Source organism: Chelonia mydas, chromosome 6 (genome assembly GCF_015237465.2).
Source record: "Chelonia mydas isolate rCheMyd1 chromosome 6, rCheMyd1.pri.v2, whole genome shotgun sequence".
Classification (NCBI taxonomy): domain Eukaryota; kingdom Metazoa; phylum Chordata; order Testudines; family Cheloniidae; genus Chelonia; species Chelonia mydas.
Genome location: NC_051246.2, coordinates 91648132 through 91674069, shown reverse-complemented (window position 1 = coordinate 91674069; position 25938 = coordinate 91648132). Strand labels below are relative to the sequence as shown.

Genomic DNA, 25938 nt, shown 5'->3' with positions numbered 1-25938 from the left:
GCAGAGGAGTGGTGTACGCTAGAGTCTGCTCTTACATGGACAGGAGAGGGGACCCCAAAACCAGTAAGTCCTATACCTTATAATTAAAAGGAAAGACACTCTTCTCTGTGTTTAAATCTCTGGGGGAGGGAGGCAGGTCTTCCCCCTCCATCTTCCAAGGTGTATATCTGATCTTCTGAGCTGCTTTGTTTTGCTGAATTTTAAAGCAAAGTTTTCCAGTGAGATGTGGGAAGCACCCTGTGTTCTCTCTGGCCAACAAGCCTGTGTGGGCCTCATTGAAACACAGAGAGAGAAGGTGGTACAGCTGGGAAGTCTCGGTGAGGAACAGCTCGGAAGTCTCGGTGAGGAACAGCTCATACAAAACAGGCTTCTCCGCTCTAGCAAAGAGTTTGGCCTCATCCTCCAAACATTTGCCTGTTGTGTGCATATGGGCACTCCCAATCTCCCTCCCTTCCCCCACCCCAATTTCTCAGTCATTTGTGAGACTTCTTGATTAAAAAAATTAACATCTCCCTGAGTTTGAGTGAGTCTGTGAGAAGGGGCAGAGATTTTGGAAGCTGGCCTCAAAGCCTGAGTGTGGGTGGATATTGCAGTTGTGTGTGCGCCAGCAGTGCAGGGGGAGCAATTTCTATGTAGGTTAATACTTCAGTTTCCTAAAGCCCAGTGGCTCCTCCACACATTGGAATCACCATCAGAGTGTGTATGGAGGTCTCCCCAATTACACACATGAAGAGTTTTGAAGCCCCAAGGGTTCTGAGGATCCATTTTATTGCAACCACCACCGATAGCTGGAAAAAGACTCTGCCCAGTGAAGCATTTATCCCAGCTTCATTTTTCAGGAATCAGCCATTCTGCTATTCCCACCCCAAGCCTGTGGTGCAGTAGCACCATTTTCCAAGATACCACCATGCCCTTCACACCTAAGGCCATGGTGCAGGGCTCAATCCTGCTCCTCTTTTGCTTCCAGCACCATCTCTCAGTGGGCCCTGATGTTATGATTTAGCATATGCTGCATGCAGAGGGGTAACTGGACCTGTTGTGCTCTTAGCACAGCAGTAAGAATAGAGCACGATGAAGATATACTATCCAAGCACAAAGCCTGCTAACAAAGCCAGCAGCAGCATCCTCCCCCAGCCATCTGCACCACACAGAAGAGTGTTTACACTTGCTCCACATGGGAGAGATCACTGTCAAAAGCTCCAGCAGCACAAAGCTCTAGAGGGTAACTAGCTCCCTGCAAACAATGACCACTGATACTATGGGGATGGATGCATTAAAAATAGCTAACTGGATTTTTCTAGGTAGCACTGAAAGAGAGATGCCAGGTACTAAAGAAATACCAAGCAGGGTGTATGTATCACAGCAGCAGGCCTGGCACTTTCACATGTGTGGTATAAACAGCATTTTCTTTACAAGATACCTATCATCTTAAACCATCTCAGCTCACACTATGCTTTCCTCTGTGTTGACAAGCTAAGTAGGGTTAGCCCTGGGAGACCACGGGGGAAAAAAGCAGATGCTGCAAGAAGTAATGCTGACAGTTTAGTAGGTGGTGCTCTTCCCTCTGACTCAATAAAGAGCTATTATTCCAAGCACAGGGCTAAAGGACAGTGGGTTGCTGGAGGTATTACCTCTGGATGGGATATAAAACTGAGGTCTGGACCACTAGTGGCATCTGTTGTGAGAGAAGGATGGTAACCTCAGTGTCCTGGGCAAATTCAACTTAAACTCCCTTTGCAGCCTCAAGAGGAAGCCACGTTCTTCTTAATTTCCTGTCCTACCCTTTGTGCAGTGTGGCTGTTAAACAGCTGCCATGTTTCCACTCCAGAACAGGGTGCACTGCAGCAGCAGCAGACAAGATCTCTACAGTAACTTGTAAAACATCTTGGGATGAAGAGCTAGCGAAATGGAAGCGATTGTTTAAACATAAATGCTTTTTTGTATTTGAAATTATTCAGTGTGGCATTTTGAGAACAAATAAATATTCTTGTTACAAAATACCTGGGAGTCGAGCCCACTCTCCTGTCATGCTCCCACCTCCTTTACTTTCAGATCTGGAATATTTTCTCAAATACAAGAGTTGATAAAAAAAAAAAAAAAACAACTAGTGCTAACTATTTGTAGCTGTCTGAGCCTGTGTGCTGAGCTGGCCAGAGCTCAGATGTTCTTGGGCTGACCCAAGGGCTCATCTCTCTCAGACTGTCCCAGGTCCCACTCAGTCACGAGTTCTGAAGACACCTCCATGTACAGATGGTCCCAGTCCCAGCAGACATCCTCCTACCAAGAGAAAAGAAAAAAAAATTCTGAATTGCTACAGGTCCCTGAATGCTGCTAAATGGCCAGGCTGGCCAGGCGAGCCGCCCTAGAGAGACGCTGTAACAGCCTCAGAGATCTACCACTATGCGCATAGAGGGGGCATTAGGGCAGGGCCCTAGATTCCATTAGGAGCACTAGAAATCCCAGGAAAAAGGTGGTTTCAATCCCTGCCACAATTTATAGATTTTGACAAGTCAGGTTGTGTTTTTAAAATTCACCAAAAAAGCAAGTTATAGATTGAACCAGGCACAGTGCAGAGAGGGTCTGTGAAATCTCCACCCCTACACAACTCTGCCAATGCAGCTCAGTCCTAACGTGCAGAAACCCTGCCATTTCAGTCCTGGGCTTCCCCCAGTTCTGCTGGTGCTCCTCTGTCCTGACCTGTTGTTCCAGACTTGGGCTCCCCCTGTTCTCCTGTCTGTCTTTGCCCCTCAGTGGAGCTGGAGCTAGCAGTGGCTCTTAGATGCAGAATTTAATAGAACGTTGAGTGTGTCAGGAGCCCCGAGCCCAGGTCAGAGACAGTCCCCAATAATTCCTTTGTCAGCTCTTTTGCACAGGAGGGCCCAGTTGGAAGCAGTGCTACAAGCTCTGGCACACTAAGAGTATCACATTCTGGGCCCCAGAAACCTCTAAAATCCAAAATCCCTTCAGACTTTATCCAACTGAGACAAGTCTGTCCCCCTCCCCCATTAATAAGGCCATGTACAGCCTGACTGAGGACCTTGCAGGCCCACGCAAGCAGCTCTACTAGTTTCTGCCTCAAGACGGGCTCACCTCTCGTACTTCCTGTTCTGGGGCCAGAACCTTGGTGAGAAGCTTCAGGTCAATCTCTCCATCCTGTGAACACACAGCAGGTCACAGACTTACTCCAACAGATCAGGCACAGAGAAAAGGGACTCCGCACCTTAGCCAGGAACAGGATGTTGCTGGTGACAGCTGCATTCTTGCCTCCTTGGGGACAAATGGCTTCTTATGGGACAGGAGTAGCACATGGTGACTGGATGTGGACAGCTCAGAGGGAGGGGAAGGAGCATGTGAGACCAATCCCAGTGTTGCAACACTCACAGTGCAATCACAACTGCTGTGATTTCTGGCTGAATTGGGGGTGCAGGAATTTTACCTGAGCTGGCTGCAGTTTCTCCCTTCAGCCACTCTAGGGAGCTAGCCTGCAGACATCCCATAGCAGCTGCCTGCACCTCTGTGGGACCCCATGAGCTCTGAGTGGGGCAGAGCCCAGAAACAACAAAACCTCCCACCATCCTCCAAAGCAGCCTGGGAGAGTTAAATTAAATTAAGAGTCTGGGGAAGCCCACTCCGCTGCTGACTGGAGACAGGTGCCAGCTACAGGCACCAGCCAGGGGAGGCTGCTGGGACACAGCAAAGGGGCTGTGTGAACCAGTGAGTGTAGCTGGAGGGGACGAGAGGGGAGTATTGCCCAGCAGATGCACAAGGGAGTCAGGACCTGCACTTCTGTGTGTACGCATTTTGTGTCTGTGTCACACAAACACTGCAGGGCGAGAAGGGGGAGTTCAAAAACCAGCAGCCAGACCAAAAACAATGTCATAATTAAAAAACCTCATGATTTTGGGGTTGGATTCTTAGGGCTGGCAATATGGCACTCCCCAAGGAGACAGGAAATCATGGCCTGTCACCATTTGGGTTTGTGCCTCTCAGGAACAGCTTTGGAAACTTCCTTCCTGCTTGAAAAAGACTCTTTGGGCTACAGCAGCATGAAGAACTCCTATACCCAAAGCCAGCAACTCAGACACTAGGGGCAGGGTTACATGTGCCACAGGCACCACACGAAAGGACAGCACCATGGATGACCCTAGCTGAGGGAGGAGGAGCAGTCCTGTGTGTGTCCCAGGATCAGAGAAAGGGGCAGAGCATGGTGAAACATGGGTAGGAAATGTGTTCTAGGGACATATGCAGTATTGCTGGAGCCGTGTTGGTCCCAGGATGTTAGAGAGACAAGGTGGGTGAAATAATATCTTTTACTGGACCAACAGAAAACTTGAGGGAAAACTCAAGGATGTTCTGACTGTGTAAATAAATGGCCATCGGAGTACGATTTCCAAGTGGACTCCAAGCAAAGGTGCCACGGAGACGTTTGTATCCAGTGTCAGAGGCACAGTAGGGGCTCCACCAGAGCAATGGGCACTGTACCCAAGTGTCTCTGTTTTTCTGGAGGAGGACATGAGGGAGGTGCAGAGGGGGTTATGCTGGCCACTACATAAAGGCACCCACTCACCAAGGTTTGGAAGGCAGCATACTTCATGAGGTCATTGTCCAGGTCACGGAATGTCAGCACTCTGTTCACCTGGATACTGCAAGAGGGAGGGGTAAGAAACAAAACTAGGTAAGTGTGGGAACAGCACATGCTCCTCTAGGGAGCAGTGACACATGGATGGGAGTCTGGGAGCATCCAACTTGAGTGCCCATGTCTCCCAAGAGAAAAGAAATACATGGGTGGAGAGGATTCTGGGCACAAGCCTCTTGAGTGCTGTTTCTATACCAGATAGAACAATGATTTAGACATGGAGTATTATTATTTAATGGACCATGAATGTGAGGGAAGCCCCAGAACCTGCCATCCTCCGAGTGGTAGATGCTGTAGTTGTAGGAAGCCTAACAGCAAATATTGGATTAGCTGTTTAGGAGAAAAGCTGTCTGATTGTTCCACCTCCTGGCTCCTAACCAGCCCTACCATGCAGCTTCCAGTGTCCTAGGGGGGTCTCTGAGTTTTCATGGCTGCTTTAAAGTCATAGTTATGAAATACAGTTTTTTAAAAGGTGAATTGCAAAGAAAAAAAGGAGAAGGAAGGGTATCGTGCTCTCTTTTCCTTCTGTGTGATGTCACAATATAAAGAAGACCTGTAGCAATTTTATTTCTGCTTGTTGTCTTACATGAGAAATGTGGGTCTTTTCTACTCTGGAAGACTCCATGGATGTTCAGAGAACTGATAGGATCATAACATGATAGAAAACAAGGAAGTAAAATATGATTGAGAAACAAAGTGATTTTTAGTCAAACTGTTAAAAGTGTTTTGAATTTGTTTTCGGTAACAGCTATTTAATTTCAATACCCAATAAACATTTGGGAGAAAAGGTATCTTTGTTCAGGATTCAGGCACCCTTTCTGTACAATTAAGGGCCATAAAAGCTCCCAGTCCATATTATCCAAGAAATCACTTCAACAAAACAGGAAAGAGCAGACTTGCCATTTCCTGATACTTCTAAGATAAAATGAAAAAAAAAAAAAAAAGGTTAATTTTTTCCCTTTGCTGGTCACCTTTGAGATAAATCCAAAACTACTTTGACTAGCACTTTTAACCAATAGGATTTGCACTATACAGATTAACTAGGTACTTGAATGAGGCAGACATCACATGGGGGGAAATAATTTATGATCATGTAAGTAAAGTGTGTGTGATAATACATATGCACAAAGTTGCACAGGCAACCTTAAATTGGGCATTTCCTAACTTCTGAAGGTTTCACGTTGCAATATCAATCATGTTCTTTTTAAATATTTTTGTATGTATATAGAATATGCTGTAATTACTTTCTCTGTGTATTTGGAAACAACACACTGGAGCCTTACTATCCTGGAGACTCACTATCATAATACATGGCATCAAATCCTACTGAATGGGACAGCCACTGATCTCTGCAGAACACAAGGTAATGCAGGATTTAATTTCAGCAGCCATTTCTCACTGCTGATCCCCAGCTATGGGCAGTGACTCTAGACTTGTGGCTGTGCTGTTACCTGGGTGGAGCTGCCACTTGCATGGCAAGATCTTCTTCCTGTACTTCCTCCAAGTCCGGGATCACTGGAATATCTGCAACAGGAAGAGGCGGAAGCAGCATGAAGACAACGGAATACTGAGTTTTCCTCCCACTTGGGAGAGAGAGAAGTCAGAAATCCCACCCTCCCATGCTACATGGGGTATGAATGCATTCACAGTCCTCATGACAGGAAAACAATGGCAGGTTATTTGCAATGATGAAAAAAGCATATAGTTTAATAATAAAACAAGCCAATAAAGCTCTGAAACCTGGAGGCAAGATAAATCCAAAGAGGGAAGCAAATTTGTGCTGCATTAGGACTTGCTCAATGGTCATGGATTCTCCCTTTGGAATAACCTTGAACCTTATGAGGTTTGAGTTCTTGCTGGCTGCTGCAAGCCTCAAACACGGACCTGCTGCATGCTTGCCATCATCCCATAAGCAGGGCAAGAATTCCCTTCACACAAGAATCACTATTTGTCCAGCTCAGGTTCACATTTTATTAGAGATGAAAAATATCAGATTTCCCTCAGAAAACTGTCATTTAAATTAAGGGGGAAAATGTTTAATGAAGCCCCAAATGCCAAAAATAAAGAAGTTTCACAGTGGATTCCCCCTCCCAAAGGGCAAAATTCTCTGGATGTGTCTCATGCTGCAGCTGCAAATCTCGTTCTGATCCCTGGAGCTTGACTTCTCTGGCGTTTGTCCCCTTCTCTCTCTCAGAAGCAATTAACCCTTCATCTGTAACCACTTTCAGGCTCTTCCCTGGGTTTCTCTGTCCTTCTTTTGAGCATTTCCAGTACTCTCTCTCCCCAGATCCCATCTCCCATTGAAGTCTGGGCTCAGGGTGTTTGCAAAGGAGGCTGGTCAGCATGTTGGATGTAGTCTCTCTATTTCATCAGGAGGGGCTCCCATGCCCAGCGAGGGCAAGGACATGACAGCAAAACACAGGTGGACAAGGTTTTGTTTGGTTGTAGCCCAGGATGCCAGTGACTATGGTGCATCCTGTTGCAGGCCCAGCCATGAGATGCACCCCACAATCAGGTAGAGAGATGCGCTCAGCCCAAAATAATTTGAACAGAGGGCAAAGTATACCAGAGTTGCCAGATGCCTAGCCAACAGTAGTTAGTTAAGGGCTGTCAGTATGTTCAGCCCTGTACTAGACCCTCCCTGCTCCCAGGAGCCCAGAATCCAGACAAGAGAGCTTGAGGTATGAACCTCACTGAAGTGCTCCAGCACTGACCACACCTAGACTGCACTGCTGGAGGTGAAATGGGGAAGGGGCCAAAAGAGAGGAGGTCAGGTTGAACAGCATAGAAAACTTCCTGTTGCAGACAGTCTACTGCAGTGTTCACCTAGCTTTATATAAACTCAGGTAAGAAATAATCCCAAGGTGACCTGGCAGACACAGTGAGTTGGAACCTATTTATGATTTTGAATGTGAGTCTGCTGAAGCTGGCCTATCCTATGGGTCTGTCTCCAGCCCACTCCCTGGACTAGGGTCACAGCTACTCCAGCTGGGAGGGAAGGGAAAGGAGAAAGGAAGAGGGACAGAGAAGGGGTGCCGAAAAGCCTGGGTGCAAACAAATGCTCCTTAGAGAAGGTGAGCTGCCTTTCTCTGAGGCAGATTCCTGGGGATATAAGGAGTGAGCAGGTGGGGGAAGGTGGGTATAGGAGCAAAACATGTTCTCCCATTGATTTCGCATGTCTTCACCAGACCTGCTAAATTGACACTCGCTGCATCGACTGCAGCAGTGTCGATCTACCAGTAAGTGTAGACATGCAGCGAGTGTCGATTTAGCGGGTCTGGTGAAGACATGCTAAATCGACGGGAGAGCACTCTCCCATCAATTTCTGTACTCCACCTCCCTGAGAAGCATAAGGGAAGTCGATGGGAGAACGTCTCCCATCAACACAGCGCAGTGTAGCCACCGCCAAAGGGGATCTAACTACATCGACTTCAGTTATGTTATTCACGTAACTGAAGTTGCATAATTAGATCGATTTATCGCGGTAGTGTAGACCGGGCTTTAGGGCATGGCTACACTTGCAGATGTAGAGCGCTTTGAGTTAAACCCGCCTTCGGAGAGCGCAGTAGGGAAAGTGCTGCAGTCTGTCCACACTGATCGGAACAAGTGCTCTGGCGTGGCCACATTTGCGGCACTTGCAGCAGCACTGAGAGCGGTGCATTAATGGCAGCTATCCCACAGAGCACCTCTTCCCATTCTGGTGCTGTGGCTTGTGGGAAGGGGGTGGAGGTGCGGGGCATTCTGGGTCCTGTCCCAATGCCCCGTGATGCATCGGTTTGCATCCCAGCAATCCCTGTGCTTCCGTCCACATTTGGCGCCATTTTTCAACGTTTTTTGTACTGTGCACTCTGTCTTCCCTCTCGGTCTGTGGGAATGGAGCCCAAACTGCTGAGGAGTATGCTGATGAGTCTCGCCAGCACGTCACGTTTGGCAGTTGAATTATTCCTTATGATCCAAAGTGACAGTGAGGGCTCTGACGATGATATCGACTAGAGTAACGCATACAACACGAGTTTGCTTGTGGCATTCACGGACATGCTCACCACCTTGGAACGCCGCTTTTGGGCTCGGGAAACAAGCACTGAGTGGTGGGATCACATCGTCATGCAAGTCGGGGATGACGAGCAGCGGCTGCAGAACTTTCAGATGAGAAAAGCCACTTTCATGGGACTGTGTGAGGCGCTCGCCCCCACCCTGCGGCGCAAGGGCACGAGATTGAGAGCTGCCCTGACAGTGGAGAAGCGGGTGGCTATTGCAATCTGGAAGCTGGCAACTCCAGACAGCTACTGATCGGTCGCTAACCAGTTTGGAGTGGGGAAGTCGACCGTTGGAATTGTGTTGATGCAAGTTTGTAGGGCCATTAATCGCATCCTGCTCAGAAGAACCGTGACTCTGGGTAACGTGCATGACGTTGTAGATGGCTTTCCACAAATGGGTTTCCCTAACTGCGGAGGGGCAACAGATGGCACACATATTCCAATTCTGGCACCAGCCCACCTAGCCTCCAAGTTAATCGGAAGGGGTATTTCTCTATGGTTCTCCAGACGCTTGTGGATCACCGTGGGTGCTTCGTGGACATTAACACAGGCTGGCCCGGAAAGGTGCATGACGCACGCATCTTTTGGAACACTGGCCTGTTCACGAAGCTGCAAGCCGGGATTTTTTCCCCAGACCCAGAAGCCACAAGCCCACAGATCACCGTAGGGGAACTCGAAATGCCCATCGTGATCCTTGGAGACCCCGCTTAGCCTTTAATGCTGTGGCTCATGAAACCCTACACAGGGAGCCTTGACAGCAGCAAGGAGCCGTTCAACAACAGACTGAGCCGGTGCAGAATGACTGTGGAGTGTGCTTTTGGCCGTTTAAAGGCTGCTGGCGCTCTCTGTATGGGAAGCTGGACCTGGCCGATGACAGCATCCCGCTGTTATATCTGCGTGCTGTACCCTCCATAACATTTGTGAAGGGAAGGGTGAACGATTCACTCAGGCATGGAACTCAGAGGTTCAACACCTGGAGGCTGAATTTGAACAGCCAGAGAGCAGGGCTATTAGAGGGGCCCAGCGCGGGGCTGCAAGGATTAGGGATGCCTTGAGGGAGCAATTTGAGGCTGAAAGCCACCAGTAATGTCTGGTGCCCTGCACGGGAGTGAAGTGCAGTGGTTCCAATGTTAGTAGGAATCTGTTTTTGCTACGCTGACTTGCAGTGCCTGTTTCTTTCCTGGGCTAAGCTATCTTTTACTTTATGCAATAATAAAGAATGTTTTCAAAGCCAATAAATCCATTTATTGAAAAGAAACACAACTGTTTGGGAAACAGAAAGGGCAAGGTGGTGGGGTGGGGAATGGTACAATCACAGATTTGCATATGTCCTGTTTATCATACTCAGCCTTCCTGTCTGGAGTGCTGTGCAATGAGTGCTGCACTTCAGGATGGCTATACTGCCTGGTGATCGGGGGTTGAGTGCAGAGGGTAAGGGTTGTAGTTTTCAGGGCTGGGTGGTGAAGCTACAGGTGCTGGAGGCAGCTGGTGGTGGTAAGAACCTGGATGTTGGGGAAAGTGGGTTGGAGGTGACATGGGGGCACGAGGGAAAGAGTTTTGGGACAAGGGCTGCGGGGGGGGCGGGCGCGGTAGTGCTCTGCCTGCATGGCTATGAGCGCCTGGATTGAGTCAGCTTGGCGCGCCATTATGCTTATCAGCTGATCCGTATTTTGCTGCCGGAGCACCACACTTTTGTGCCAGCACTTCTCATTCTGCTGGCGGATCCTCCTTTCACTGTCCCGCCACTCCTGCACTTTTCAATTTTCATTACTTGAATGCTACATTACTTCATGCAACATGTCTTCCTTGCTTCTGCGTGGCCTCTTTCTGATTCTTTGGAGTCTTTCGGCCAGTGATAACACGGACCGCTGAGATCTCAAGGTTGCACCTGTAAAGGCAAAATGCAACAGTTAACAGAGACAGCATTGTTCACACCAGACAGAGCAATCATTCCCCTGTACTTAAGGGCAAGCACAGTCTACACAATAGCATAATTTGCCCGTCCCAAAACGAGTGCACTTAATCCACAGGAGCCCCAAAATGGTAAGCACAGGGTCAAGCGTGACTGATTGTTTCACTGTCCTCTGGGTTTCTGTGCCTTGGGCAGAGCAAACAGTGGCAGGGGGCCCCCATCCTGAACACTGTCCGCACATTTTCCACAGGAGTTCATCCTGGAAGATCTCTCGCTGCTGAGGGTGACCTAGGAAGCTAGGGAGGGTCTTCTACTGTAATGCAGATTCCGTCCTGGCCCATATGCAGCTTGTCTGTGTGCAGCAATGGTCCCCCTGCCCCTCACAGCACAGTGGCGTGGACAGGTTAGCCTTACTGGGACAAGGAACACAGTGGCTCTCCCGAGAAACCTGCGCAAGCGCATTGCCCAAGTTCTGGCTGAGACCTTTGAAGAGATCACTGAGGCCAATTACTGCAACGTGAGAGAGCACATCAATGCCCTATTCCGCATCTAGGCATGCATGCAACCCTAACCCTCCTCACCCCAAGAGCCCACACCGAATAACTTCCTTCCTAAAATAAAAGCCGCTTACCGGGAACCTCCTCTGGTGTTTGTCATTCCCCAAGCACCGGCTGCCATGACTGGCTACCTTCCTCCTGGCTTGAGAACAGCTCCTGGCTGCACGCATCTAGGGATACTGGGGTGTCTTCCTCCACCTCATAACCCTCGCTCCCGCTTTGCTCCTCCTCCTCCTCCTCCTCCTCCTGCCTTGTTGAACTGGGCTCTGAAGTGTCCATGGTGGTACTCGGAGTGGAGGTGGGGTCGCCCCCAAGTATTGCGTCCAGCTTTTTGTAGAAATGGCAGGTAGCAGGGGCAGCACCGGAGCAGCTGTTTGCCTCGCGGGCTTTGCAGTAGGCATTCCGCAGCTCCTTCACTTTAACCCTGCACTGCAGTGCGTCCTGGTCATGGCCTCTTTCCATCATGTCCCTTGATATCTGCCCGAAGGTATTGTAATTCCTATGGCTGGAGCGCAGCTGGGACTGGACAGCTTCCTCCCCCCAAACACTGATGAGGTCCAGCACCTCGCTATTGCTCCAGACCGGGGATCGCCTGGCGCATGGAGGCATGGTCACCTGGAAAGATTCGCTGAGAGCACTCCACCCCTTGCTGAGCAAACAGGAAGGGGATTTTCAAAATTCCCAGAGAATTTAAAGGGCGGGTCTGACGGTTGGTCACCTGAGGCAGGGGAGTAGAGTTCAAAGTGATTACCAGAGTGGCTAGAACAGGCATTGTGGGACACTTCTGGAGGCCGATCAGAGCGCACTATAGGACCAGGGCGTCCACGCTGGCGCCACGGCACTCCAGCAGGGGCGCAGCCAATGTTATGCCACTCACCGAGGTAGAGTACCAGCAGCGCTGTAGCCGCGGAGTCGGAGCGCTCTACGTGCCTTGCCAGTGTGGACAGGTAGTGAGCTAGTGTGCCTGGGGCTCCTTTATTGCGCTGTAACTCGCAAGTGTAGTCAAGCCCTTAGTGTAGTGTCCCTTTAAAGGCCTATGGCTTGCCAGAAGGCTGCTCCAGGGGCCCCTGTTCCCTGGAGCTGGGGAGCTGAATGGCTCCGCTCTCTGGAGATTCTTCACCCAGTTGGCATCTGAATGAAGCAGGCATGCCAGGGGCTAGAGCAATCAGGCTGCTCCTGGCTCCATCTGTAGCACTGCTACTATAGTGTTGGAACGCAGCAGTTGGCTATTTCTAGCTCTACCCTTTTTGCAGCCCAGGCTGAGATGAATATTCAGGAGCTGGAGAGACAGCCCCACCTGAAGAGTTTGGGGCTCAAGACCGGGCCTTCTTGAGCAGCTTCCTCCTCCTGCCTCCTGTCAGTGCTGTGCAGCCTCCCACAGCTCCAAATGGCACTGCTCCTGCCTCATGTCCACTCCGCATCGCCACAGGCTCCCCCAGCTCCCCTTCCCCGGCCAGAGGAGACAGCGCTGGCCCATCTGCAGCAGAGCCTGGGTCAGCCCAGGCCTTGGCGAGATGGCTGTTTGGAGCTAGCCACACAGTGGGATTTCTCTCTAATTGGCTGCCTGCTGAAAGGGCTGAGGAGGATGGAGGCTGCAGCGAGAGGCAGTGACAGCTTGGATGATCTCAGCCGTGCCATCCAGCTCCCCAACCACCCAACAAATAGGTGCCTATGGAACAGCTTTCTGGCTGCAGCAAACTTCATAAAGACCTTTGCAGGGAAACTGTAGCGACTTGGCCTGATCCATCCCTGAGACAGAGGAAGGCAAAGGCTGGCAATTCCATAGCACTGAGTCACTGCGCCATTTGACAATGGCCTGTTACTGTTCTACTCACTGCGGAGCCCTGACCGCTCTCACAGTGGAAGCTGCCATTGCACTGATTCTTCCCAGCAGGGGCTCCCAGCTGCTGGCAAAGTGCAATGAAGGGACAAAAGAACAAAAGCAATTCAGCTGACGGAGTGACTGATTTAGAGGGAGAGATTATAAGAGCTGAATATGTAGGGCTCAGCCCAGTGATAGCAATGGGGGGCAGAGTCATTGTGGATAAGGGGCAAAGAGTAAGGAAGAGACAAATTGTGTAGGCTGGTTTGCGGGGATTAGCTTACAAGTAAAGAGATGAAGCTGAGCACAGAAAAGAAGTTTTGTTGAATCACAGGCAAAATGGACTAAGGGGACATCTCTAACTGCCCATCAGAAAATGTGAGATTCCCATGGCTGGAGTCATTTAAAAGCAGGACTTGGCAAGAGTCTGGAGAGTGACTGTAGGGATTAGGGAACATTCCTGCATGGGCAGAAGCAAGGGGATGGCCAGACTAGATGAAACCTGGAGGGTCTTTTGGGTCTCTAATTTCTCGGATTATCTGAAGTGCTGCTCAGCAGTTCAGTGGTTAAGGGGAGCTGGAGGCTTTCAAAGATGTTTGAAAGTTAGCCTATTCTTTGCTAGAGACATTTGCGAAGATACACACAAATCTATAGGCAGAGACTGGAACTGGATGTTACACTGATGACAAAATGTTCCTCTGTTAATCGAAATTAATGTAAAACTAACTGGGAGCATTTCTACACTCCTCTACTGAGCAGCACTCTTGGTGTGAGAAAGGATCCAGTTCCGCAAGGAGTTGAGTGTCCTCATTCCTCTTTGACTCCAGTGGATTTGAGGGTGTTTGAACCCCTGCAGGATCCCTCCCTCTGTCAGCTAACCAACAACATAGCTTCCCCATTCATTATTTATTTTGATTCCTTCTCCGGTTGGGTCTCGCTGTCTTGGATTCCTTTGGGCTTTGTTGCTCCCTTTTTCTTGCAGATGGGCCACAAATGTCAGACCCAGATCAATGATGGATCTTTCACCCTGCAAGACCCTAGAGTTTTACAAACTGGATATCCTGCTGCTAGACTTGCTGACACAGGGCCAAATCCAGCTTCCAATGAATTCCATGGAAAGACTCCCACAGGCTGCAACTGGAGTGGAATGAGCCCTTACCGAGCATTGCAGCCACACAGCATTCTCAAAAAAATAGGCTACGGAAAGCCAGTGAATTTACCAGGTAGAAACTCTCTCTCTCTCTCTCTCTCTCTCAAGGAATTCAAGGCTCTAACACCACGTAGGTACTTTGAGAGAATCATAGACAGTAGAATTTAGACATAAATGGAAGTGCTCTATTAGTTTCCCACCAGCCCATCCTATGATGGCCAGTGCAGTATTGTTCCCTATTGTATGCCATGTAGAGTCATGTCCAGTTTACCTTGAAATGTCCTATACTATGGGGCATCCCCAGCTCCCAGGCTAACAGATCTCACTGGCAAGATTTAAATGCTATTCAGTATAAAAAAATTTTTAAATTTCAACCCACTACTTGTAATTTCCTCCTCTCCTGCCCCATCCCTGTTGTGCCACTCTAAATAATTCTGCTCCCTTCTTTCTGTTCACACTCTTTGCATATTTGTAAACCATCACAGCATTGCCTTTGCCATCAGTTAGCCAAGCATCTTTTTTACTCAAGCCATCCACCCTCCTGATCATTTTTGTTGCTCTTCTCAGGTCTTACTACAGTTTTCCCAATATCTTTCTGGTAACACTGCTGAGAAGTTATTGCAATATTCCAGTTCCACCCCATGGCTGTGCTATGACTGCCAACACATGCTATCTTTTAGCATTCACATCAACTTCAGTGAAACTACTCACATGTTAAGTTAAGCATGTAAGTAAATCTTTGCAGGACTATGTCCTCTCTGTCGTACAATGCAGGACCCATGCGCACACAGCCAGAAACTGCACTGGCCTTATTTCAGCAGCTGCAAATCTCCCAGATAGTGTATTGCCCATATCATCCTGGTCTCTCTCAGCTATCCCTGATTCTCTGGGTCCTGCCTCCTACAGAGTGTCTATATTTCAGATCTTTTCCACCAAATCAATTAACTTTGATTTTTCCATATGGAATCTTGTTGTAATATTTTCTGTCTACATTATAATCTATCTGAAATCAGGGCCTTTGCATATGAGCCTCATACATGGCTTCATAACGTCTATACACATTGAAGAGCAGCTGGGAATCGCATTCCAGCATGTGCATATGGGAATTGGGAACATCTTATCAAACACAAAAACATCATCATTGCAATGATGCCGCTGAAGGGCCTGCACATTGTAAAATGAAACAGAGAACAAAGGACGGCATCACAATCTGGAAACAAACAGATTCACAATGCATAGCTGTGTTTTAGAAGGAAGGGCAGTTTCCTGATCTCTAACATCTGCCAATTTCAATAAAATATTGCAGACAAGTCTTTGCAGCTGGGTGGAGACCACACTAGCCATGTTACAGCCCAGACAGAACTGCTCCAGCAGGGGATTTCCCTCCCCCTATAGCACACCCTTCCCTCCCAGGCCCAGAACTCAGAGCATAAAAATAATGTAAAATCAAATGCCAATTACCAACAACAAAAACAAACAAAGAATAATAATAAAATTAGGTACAAGCCATCTCTTAGCACTTGGTCTCCCAACTAGACTCTGGGCCCCTTTAGTGTAACTCATGCAGGTCCGCCCTCAACCACAGCCTCCACCAGAGTTCCTCTGGTATCAGTTTTGTGATACCATGGAGAATGTTCGACTGTACCCTGCTCTTAAAAGGAGCACTCATTCCTCCCCAGTTAAAATACATCCAGTTTTCCTTCTGGTAAAATCAGTGAAGAAAGAGGAAGAGGAGTGGAAGAGGCATACATTGGGTAATGTTTTACAGACAGAAAAGAGAAGAAATGGGTTTCTGGAAGTCAGGGAAGACAACTCAAGGCCCCCCATGCTCCCAGAGTGACCTTAAGGAAACCTAGATGGGACTCCTCTTCAGACCCCAGTTTGGTTAAAGGGGATCAAATAGTAACATAAAGCACTTTCCCTTGGCATCCTCTTCCTCAGACCATGCCAGCCTGGGCCCAGGAATCAAACAAGGCAGAGATGGAAAATAAATATTTGAGTCCCATGCTGGCCAACACAGAACTGTTTCCTGTGGTCTATTCTCCACACCTACATCTAGTCTGATTTTAAGTTTCCGAAGGAGCCAGGAGCTCTCTCTTGGAGGCAATTCAAACTAAGCTCATCAAACCCAGAACTACTGTGGCACTAGCCCCAAGTGATAGTTAACAGCTAAGTTATAATTTCCTAGACCAAATGTAGAGGTCTTGTTAATAGCTAATAAAGTGTATTATTATCTCTATGACAAGAGCATCAGAGACCCCAGTCTGGTCAGGGCTGGCAGTGGGCTAGGCACTGGTCACAAAAGAATAAGAAACAATCCAGACCCTAAAGATCATTGCATCTAAGTTATGGTGAGGCAAGTTGGTGTAAGAAAGTAGGAGTTCGGAGTACATGTTATGAGCATGCAACTTAAACCAGGGATAATTATAATTTCTCTGCTGCTGCAAAACTTTATTTTACTGAATGCTTTTACCTTCTGCATCACGTTTGGGGAATTTTAAACAGGCAAATGGAAGAAGGTCTGATTGAAGATGAAGTTAAGTGAAAGAAATTGGTCTCATTTAGCACATGACAGGATTCATCTGTGTTCCCAAGTCCACCGAGGTAGCATCATGGGCGTTTCATATTCATGAGCTGCTGCGACACTGTGTCCCCTCATTTACAAAGCGCCGTGTTCAGCAAATTCCGTCCCTGTGGACACTCCGTGCATTTCATGGTCTTGTCAGAGAGACATCAAACACTCCATTAACCAAATACCAGAAAATGGCTTTAATTAGCGCATCTCAATCCGATAAATATTTTTCCCCCTCTAAATGGAAAAAAATGGAGAATAAGAAAAGAAAAGTGGAAAGCAACAGGCTTAAAAAAACCACCAGGAACAAGGAGCAGAGGCAGCTTCTACTGAACACAAGCTCAAAGCCTCTTGGAAGGTGAGAGCAGCACGCAAGCAAGCAGAGAGGGCAAAGAATAGCTCTCTGGACCCCTGGCCGCTCCATTTGACTGGAATGCATTCCCCAGGATCGTACTGGACCTGCTGTCAATCTGATGACTGATCAGGAGCCATACCTGTCGCCAGTGGGGAGGATGAAAGCAGAGGGCTGAAGAGAATCAGGTAGCTACCATGACTGTTGGGGTGTGGCCCTGGAAAGCTGAGAGAAGAAACTAAGGAAAAACAGTACAAGAGTCCATCTCTCTGAGAACCATGGTGAGAGTCTATGATGGTGGCACCACATGGGCTAGCTGCTGTGAAAAGTCACAATAATAAAGGGGCCTTCCAACCCCAAGTCATAGAAAGGTCTCAGTGGCCCCCTGACACTGAAAAGCCAAATAGTAGCTTTACAGAGACAACCATATTAGTGGAGAACAAGAGCAAATGGTTTTGTTTTTTCTCAGCCTTCCAAGCTACGAAGCGATTATCAACTAGACAAAGGGCTGGATAGTAGAAGGAGTGGCCACTCAGGCTCTTGAGCCAGGAGACCCCCGGAGAATAGCACCGGTCCCTACCACTGTAACCAGGTTGTGGCATTTGTTTTCCCAGATGCTCACCATGGTGTGACTCTGGCAGGCTGGAATCCAGTGCAACCGCCACCTTGTGCGGTGTTGCTGCTGACATACAGTATCTTCCCAGTTTGGAATCACCATTGCAAACATCTTCCTTGGGATGGTTGAGGGAGAGGATAGAAGTGCTGCAATGATGTTGTGGTATAGGGGGCAATACGGCAGTGTCCGACAAGTTACTGGACATAATACAGGGGGAGCTGGGTGAAATTATATGGCCTGTGTTATACAGGAGGTCAGACTAGAAGATGATCTAATGATCCCTTCTGACCTCATAATCTATGCACCTATGACCTTTGGACAACCAGATTGGTCACTGGCAATAGAAGCACCAGGCACTTGGAGACCAGGATGAAGACTGTGCTACTGGAGACTGTGCTACTGTACAGCTGGCATTAGTCGGGCACTGATCTCGGAGGCTCAAACTGCCAAAGATCTCTCTCTGTGGGGGAAACATTCAGCCATGATCATCATACAGCTACCAACCTACAGACACTCCTGTCTGAACTCTGTGCCTGCTTCAGTTCCTGGAGATTTCCACTTTTCTCCTTTCAAAGGCTTCTCTCCACATCCCCATTCATTTTTTTCCCCTTCTAAAAAGTATTAAGGCACTGGCAGGGCTACAGCCTAGAAGGGCATGAGGCACAGGGGGAGGGATGGGGGGAGTTCAGAAATACAAAACCCTCCTCAATAATGCTAGAGATGAGTGATTTTGCTTTAGAGCATTAATGTGACAGGGAAAGTGGCTTCTCAGAGCAGTCCTGTGGAAGTATGTTTGGGAGCAAGCGTATCTGATTCTATTTCATCCTCTTCATGTTACGCTGGAAAAACAAGACAAAATACATTTCTTTTATGCTAAATCCTTAGGTTTTTTTTGTTTTTTCTTATATATATTTATTAAAAAAATGCCTCTTTGATCGGCAGCACCTGTGACATTTCCACATCCAGAAACTCCTCAGAAGCCTCCCTCCCTCCGCACAAGGCCACCACTGCTGACAGCCAGCTGGGTTTGATCAGAGCCATTCCGAATCGGATTTTCATAAGACAGATGAGGAGACTTACTGCTGCTTTCTCATATCAGATGAGAAACTGAGGGGGGAGTGGGGACGGGTCCTGAGGGAACGACGCTACAATCAAGGGCTACGCAGTTCTCTCTCTGTCCCTCCACTGCTGCAATGTTCAAAGGAGTTTGCCTCGAGCGGTTTTAAATGATGGAGTCTCAATTCTGTAATCAGCTTTCAAGAGCTTTTTCTTAACGGGTCTTTTAGGTAAACCTAGTCCATCAACTACACTTATGGACTCAGCAATCATAAACCCAATATGACTATGTATCTAACATGATACAGAATTTAGAGATGGAAGAGACTTTCCAGAACCCATCAAATTAATCCCCAAACAGGCCAGGATTGTTCCCTAACAGCTGTATTATTCACTGCCTTGTCCAGTTTTAAATTACCCAAAACAGGGGTTTCACCATATCCCTTGGGATACACACACTCTGCTCTCCCCTTCCACTCCCACTGAAAAGATAGAGACTTCTCCAGACCAAGGCAACTCCAGGTTGTAATGTCAGCTGTCAAAGTGAGGTTAAGCTGGCCCTGACCAATCTCCCGCCTGAAGCCAGTAGCTGTTTGTGAGCCTGCCCATCACTGGCCTCACATATGCTAATGGACTCCCCCAGTCCCTCGAGGATTTTTATCTACATCACAAAACCACCACACAGAGTTTGGCCTGATGCAGAGTCCCTCTTAAACAGAAGTCCAGGGTTTGAATAGCAAAGGGCAGCAGGTCAGGACTCAGGTGCACCTACAGAGCTGTATGCCTGCACCTCCAAGAACCATCCAACTGGCAGGTGCATGGACACATGAAGTCACAGTGGGACAGACCAACACACAAGCATTATCATCACCCTCTGCCCCAGACCATCACTCCCCATTCAGCCCACTCACTCAGCTCCTCACATGCCAGGCACAGTTCTGCTCCTCTCTCCATTTCACCAATGGCAAGTGTTCTCCCCACACAGCTCCCTCCACATCTCTCCTCCTCTACCTCCTCCCTTTCCCTGGTCTTTCTCCCCACATCTTTCAATTTCCCCCTTGCTCAGCCACTCTGCCCTATGCTCAGCCATTGCAACCTTCTTCACCACCAAAATCTCCCTGGAACTTACATCATATGGGAACCTACCATCTCCTTGCCTTCCCCGCACAGATTAATTAGCCAAGAAGGCAACTAGGATACTTTATCATTAATGATTGCTGGGCAGAACTAACTTGGCTTGCACTGTGGTCCCAGCTCTGCTCTAAGCCACTTGTAGACCAGGCATTTTATTCAGTATTCCTTTTATTCAGAGGCTGCTCATGAGAAAAGGTTACTACTGTATTGCTGTGAAGTCCTGGCTCTAGGTAGCTACCACATGACAGACAGACACCCAGCTCTCCAGAGACAGAAAGACTCAGTGACCATGGGCCTTCCTTCTTTTCATCTTTTAATGTTCTCCCCTCCTATTCTAATGAAGAGGAGCTGCCCGCACACACCAGAAGGGTAAGAAGCCCTTGTAAAGGCTTAACACTTTATATAGAAGTCTCATAGTTAGCATCACTTCCTAGGTGGAAGCTTCCCAGGAGGGGGGGAAATGGGTGTCACTTTGATGGCACTGATTTAGTCACAGTCTTCTGGCAGCTTCTCCTGCAGGTCAGTGTGGGGTTGTCTTTGCAGCAGTCAGCCCTTCATTTCAATCAGCTCCCTTGTTCACACACACTACCTGCTCCAAAATCACATACCACCTTTTCCCACATTCAAAACCACATACATTGTCCCCTTCCTCCAGCAATGGCCCTGCTCCAGAAGCTGCGCTCCTCCTGGGGAGCAGAGCTACCAGAGTGGGGCATTACTGAAGTGGGGGAGCAGCATGTGTGGGGGAGCCATGGCCAGGAGGATAGAGACAGCAGTCTCAGCCAATGAGCTGCAGCTGCATCACTGGATGAGGAGCTGAAGAGCAGAAGGGAATTCCAAGGGGTGAAGTGGGGCTGAGGGGACATTTCTGGGAAGACATTGCAGAAGGGGGCATGGCAGGGAAGGCACAAGGAGGGGACTCTCAGCTGAAGAGGTTCACTGGTTGAGGGAGGTGCCATCTCTGAAAGGAGAGGCAGGGGCATTCAGTACCCAAAAGCTGCCCAATCCAGGAGATGGCCACTTGATTGCTGCATCCGTCAGACAGATGCTGCATTGGTTAGAAAAAGTCAAGTGAACAAGTGAAATACCAGGCAGGATAAAAATAGAGCCTGTGCCTGTCCCGCAGGGGAGGCGTACACAGGGGAAGGGGCCCCTTTCATTGTGAATTTATTTGTAATAACCCTTTCCTCCCTTGCGTAGCCCCAGCACAGAGCAGCCGGCGTTTACAAGACAGGGCTCTGCAGATAGCTCTTTTCTAATTCCACTGACAGCCTCACATCTCATCCAGCATCACTGCTGAGCTGAGCTCAACCACTTCTGCCCATTTTCCCTGTTGACATGGACAGAAAATTGAGCAATTACCCTTAAACTCCTCTCTCTCAGATCACCCAGATTGCTACACACAGTATTAAGCCCCCAATTGCCCCTGGCCAAAAGTGGCTCAAGTAGGCCTGTCCTTTAGGAATTAAACACTTTTTTGTTGCTCGTGAAGGTTTATTATTCCTAAGGTTGTCAATGTATTAAATCCTGTTAAAACAGGTTTCCCATTGTGCAGAGAGGCAGAGCTCTCCTACGAGAGCCCCACAAGCAAGGGCTCAGGCAGACACTCTGCAACCCGCAACGGAGCAGTACCTGTTTACAGAGACCACATTTTATGTACAAATATGTGTATATGCCAGTGTGGGCTGTACATCAGAGCATTGCACAAGAGCTCAGATAGTTCAATAGTGTGTGCTTTAGAACAGTGTTTCTCAACATTTTTGATAACAGGGATCGGCTTGCTGCCTTCCTAAACTGTGTCAGGGAGATCCCAGGGACCCGTCTGAGAAATACTGCTTTAACCCCAACATTGGTACACAGAGACACTAGTTACAGCTGGGGAGTTACTGTCACTATTCTCAGGTGACTAACTTTTTTGAAAAGTTCCCCCAATTTGGAGTTAGAGTGGGAAAATGATGCTTTTTGTCAGATACACTTTTTGGCTCTCCAACGCCACAAAAAATGGCTCCTTTTTAACATGTCTCACTTGTCCTGGACTAGTTCTCAGTGAGGAAGAGAGACCTGGAAAAATGGCTGGAGAAATACAGTTTAGAGAAAATGAATTGTTAGCACGGTTCTGTATATACCCCAAAACAGAGTGTCAGAGCTGCAATGTCTCACCCTTCCCTGTCTTCCACAAGTGCTCTCTCCTGGAAATGTTTCACTCTTTTCTACTGCACTGTCTGTGTGACTTGTGCTGTGGATTTCTTTATGTAACTCTAAAGAATCACTGAAGCCGGAAATGTCCATTCAGTCCATCTCCTTCCACAACTGTCTCTGGCCTCCTTCCACTCAGCCCTTTACACATGGTATGCCCACCCTGAACTAATCTGTGAAGCTATTATCTTCTACTTCAAACCTCTCCTCAAGAATCCAACTCAGCCATGACAGCTATAAGAAATCTCCCAACATTACATAGTTAGGTGGAATGGCAGTTGGGGAAGTCCATATTTATTTCATCAATTAAAATTACATGTACAAAATGTTTCTATTTGATTGTATCACCTTCTCCCCGCCAGGCCAGATTGGAGGTTCTTTGTGGCAGGGACTGTGTGTTTATGGCATCCAGTGAAATGGGACCATGATCCTGCCAGGGGTCTCTGGGCATAACTGCAGTATAAATAAGTAGTAAAATGTCCCTGGACATCAAAACTGTTGTTGAACACACAGTATTCTTTTTCTAAGTGCAGTTTTTTATTTTAGTGAAAAGGTGGCACAGGAGATAAATAATGTTAATGCAACCTTATGGTTGAGATTTCTAATGCATTAAAGACAAAAGATTCAAATATATGGTTCGACAGCAACCATTAATAGGCAACACTAGCTATTCACATTAAAGGTATAACAAGCCAACACCATATGCCACATAAAAAGACCACAGCACATTCCTTGGGGAACATAAGCCAATGTTTTGACTTTTGGGTGTTTAAAGTCCCAGCCATAATGCCGTATTGAACGTCACAAGCCAAAGTATAGGTTTGTATTAGGTATCCCAATGTGTCTGGGGCAGTAACTCAATTCAGTCCATGGCTATATTAGATACCTGTACTCAGGGCTGGTTCCAGGCACCAGCGAAGGAAGCAGGTGCCTGGGGTGGCCAATAGAAAGGGGCAGCACTCTGTCTGTGACTGGGGAGACTCGTCCGTGTTTTCAGCAGTGGGTCCTTCACTCCCTCTTTGGCGGCAATTCGGCAGCGGGCCCCGCTTCTTTTTTTTTTTGTCTTTGCCGCTTGGGGCGGCAAAAAAGCTGGAGCCGGCCCTGCCTGTGCTGCTCTATACTTTCACACTGTGTATTATTTATTTTTCCTGGACTGTTTATTCAACATAGTCATTTTCCTTGGGTGGGATTTTGTTTTTAATCATCCACTTTCCTTCCCTGGAATTGCTGAGATCTCAGAGAGACTCTGATCCCTGAGCCCTCTCACATATAGGTTCCATGCTTTATCTCCTTCCGTAAGGAGGACTGTAGGAAAGTGATGGAGAAATACTGGGACATTGATAATTCAGAGGTTTTCAGTGCACAGTTTAAAGTAGCCCCACCCACTCCATCATATATTGTTCTACCAGACAATACTGTATGGGTTGGAATCTTAGAAAAGAAAGATCGTAATATTCTGGCTTTCTCACTTTTACTCACGCACACAGTCTTGGATGCTGGCTTCCAAATGATAAAAATGACTGTCAGTTGCAGTTTGGCTTCGGATAAACAAATGCACTATATTGTGACTTGACTTATCTCCAGATCACAGTCTATCTACCACACATGGTGTCTGAGTACCAGATGCCACATGGTGCAAACATTTGGCCAAAGAGGTTTCTGCTGTCTGCAAAGAAACATCAAATACTCAGAGGCAAGCATGTAACATGAGGGATCTCAGGTATTTGAACCCATGGGGAGCTCATATGTTCAGCCTCAGTGATACACAAACTCGGAAAGCTCAGGAAGTCTTCCAGGGGGAAAGCTAAGACTATTCTGGAGGTAGCTACTTGGGCTTAAAAGGTGCCAGGCTTGGTAGCCACATATGCAATGTATCATCTCCCGGAAAGATCTGAATAAGCCTTATATTTTTATCTTGTCTAATGTAACTGTGGATATTCTCATTACCCATCTAAAAGTCTGATTGTGATGGGATGTCTGCCCCATACTGGCAAAGAAGGGGTTAATAGAGCCCAGGGGAGGCTGTGTTGAAAACAGCCAATCAGGGCCCCACAGGCCCATATTAAAAAAAATAAGAGCACAGGGAGGACAGAGCAAGGTCAGTTGCTGCTGGGAGTCCAGGGAGTAAGGACTGTGTTCCCGAGGGCTGAGAGAACTGCAAACACCTTGGTCAGAGCAGTGGCTGGCTCCTGGAACCGAGCAGCTGAGGGCCCTGAGGTGAGGGCAAAGAAGGTGCTGGGGCCATGGGGAAGTGTCCCAGGGACACAGAGCAGCCATGACAGAGGTTACAGAGGAGCAGTAGAAGGCTGCTATTTACAGGGTCCCTGGGTTGGGGCCTGGAGTAGCGGGAGGGCCCGGGTTCCCCCGCTTGCCACTGGGGAAGGGGCAGGACTGTTGGATGATACCCCCGACCCCCCGCAGAAGGGGGAAAACACAGATGACAACCTAGCCAGAGGGCTGAGTCGAGAAGAAGCAGCTGTGGTTATGGGAATTGAGTGAGGAACTGTAGGTGGGAGCAGAGACAGAGAGCTGGTGTACAGATCGCAGATGTGAGCGTCTGCCTCAAGCTAATTCCTAGCACAACCAGGAGGAGGTGCTAGTCTGGTGATGAGGGCCGTGACACTGATCCCTTAGTGAATCCTGCTAAACTCTGACTCAGTGATATTTTGTGGCCCTCAGTTTTACAGGTTAATTAAACAGTGTAAAAAAGTTCTGCCACTGGAAGTTTGATATAGCTCCTAGGAACCGTGGGTGAGTGTCTGTGCTGCCAGGCCTCTTGGTATATCGGGTTAATGTCTGTCAAGGACTCTACCTTGTGGATTTTCACAGCTATTTATCTTGGCTGATAACACAATTGCCCAGTGCTGGAGGAACAGGCTACAGTAACTACAAGGCCCAGCAGAGCTAAACCCTGCCCAAAAATCTGGGGTACCTCACAGCAGCCAGTACACTGCTGGAAAGGTGTAATTCATTGGTGCATGTGCTCAGCCCACATATACACACAATCCCATATTAGGGTGATGAGATTTTTATAAAAGAATTCCATGAAAGTCTTCATTAATATGGTCATGGAGAGAGGTAGAAGACTTGACAGATGAGGCGAGCAAGGTATGGGGCACACAGGAGGGTGTCAGAAGTGCTAGTCCTGAATGGGCACAAGAGGGTGTGTGTCAATAGGAGACCCAGGAAGGATTTGGCAGTGGAGTTTATCACCATTTTAAATGGGGGAACCACTTATGATTCTTTCCCCTTCTCCTGACCATCTACTGGCCTTCCAGCCTCCCTCCCTATGCAGACAGACACAAATTCGTTCTAGGATCTCTCCATCTTACCAAAAGTATTTGATCATTTCTACATTACATAAGACCAAGGCTAAGTCCATGGGTAACCTCCCTGGTCCTCTTTCCCTAGAGTACCCTCTCTACTGATCTCCATCACGCCTTCTCCAGCTCTGCAGTCAGGGAGACCTTTACCCCAGCATCTCTCTCAAATGTGACACACTCTCCTGTTGCTTCTTCCAGGATAATTCTGCCCATGCTTCTGGAGAACTAGAGAGCACAGGACATTTTTTTTCTAGCAGTTAAGAAGATTACCTCCTCCATCGTCTGATCCCTCCAGGCTCTGCTGCCGGAGGCGATGACTACAACAAAACACAATATGAAAATAATTTCAAAGACAGAAGTGTTTATTCTCATGTCCCCTCTCTCCGCCTGGGGGCTGCAGTCCCCACCAGAATCTAAGGCAGGAGTTCCCCAGTTTTCCCATGCTGCAGAACACTTGGGAAGAGCACGCACATTGTCTCAGTTCAGCTCCTCTCCCAAACCTTCCACTGCTTGGCTCTCACAAGGCTTCATTCTGCATCCACCTGGAAGAACTCTTCAGAACACAGAGTGTAATC

General features: G+C 48.0%; 1 protein-coding gene across 6 annotated transcripts in view; it reads right to left on the bottom strand.

Annotated features, from left to right (window-relative positions):
- Positions 1-1914: 1914 nt before the first annotated feature.
- IFT43 (intraflagellar transport 43) overlaps positions 1915-25938 on the bottom strand; it is a 75264-nt gene continuing 51240 nt past the window's right edge. For all 6 annotated transcript variants that reach the window (XM_037900728.2, XM_043549821.1, XM_043549822.1 and 3 more), the window contains 5 exons: positions 25634-25680; positions 6088-6160; positions 4568-4643; positions 3091-3153; positions 1915-2277 (listed from right to left, as the gene is read on the bottom strand). In XM_037900728.2, the coding sequence (XP_037756656.1) occupies positions 2158-2277; positions 3091-3153; positions 4568-4643; positions 6088-6160; positions 25634-25680 (379 nt within the window). In that variant the 3' untranslated portion in view covers positions 1915-2157. The remainder of the gene's footprint in view (positions 2278-3090; positions 3154-4567; positions 4644-6087; positions 6161-25633; positions 25681-25938) is intronic.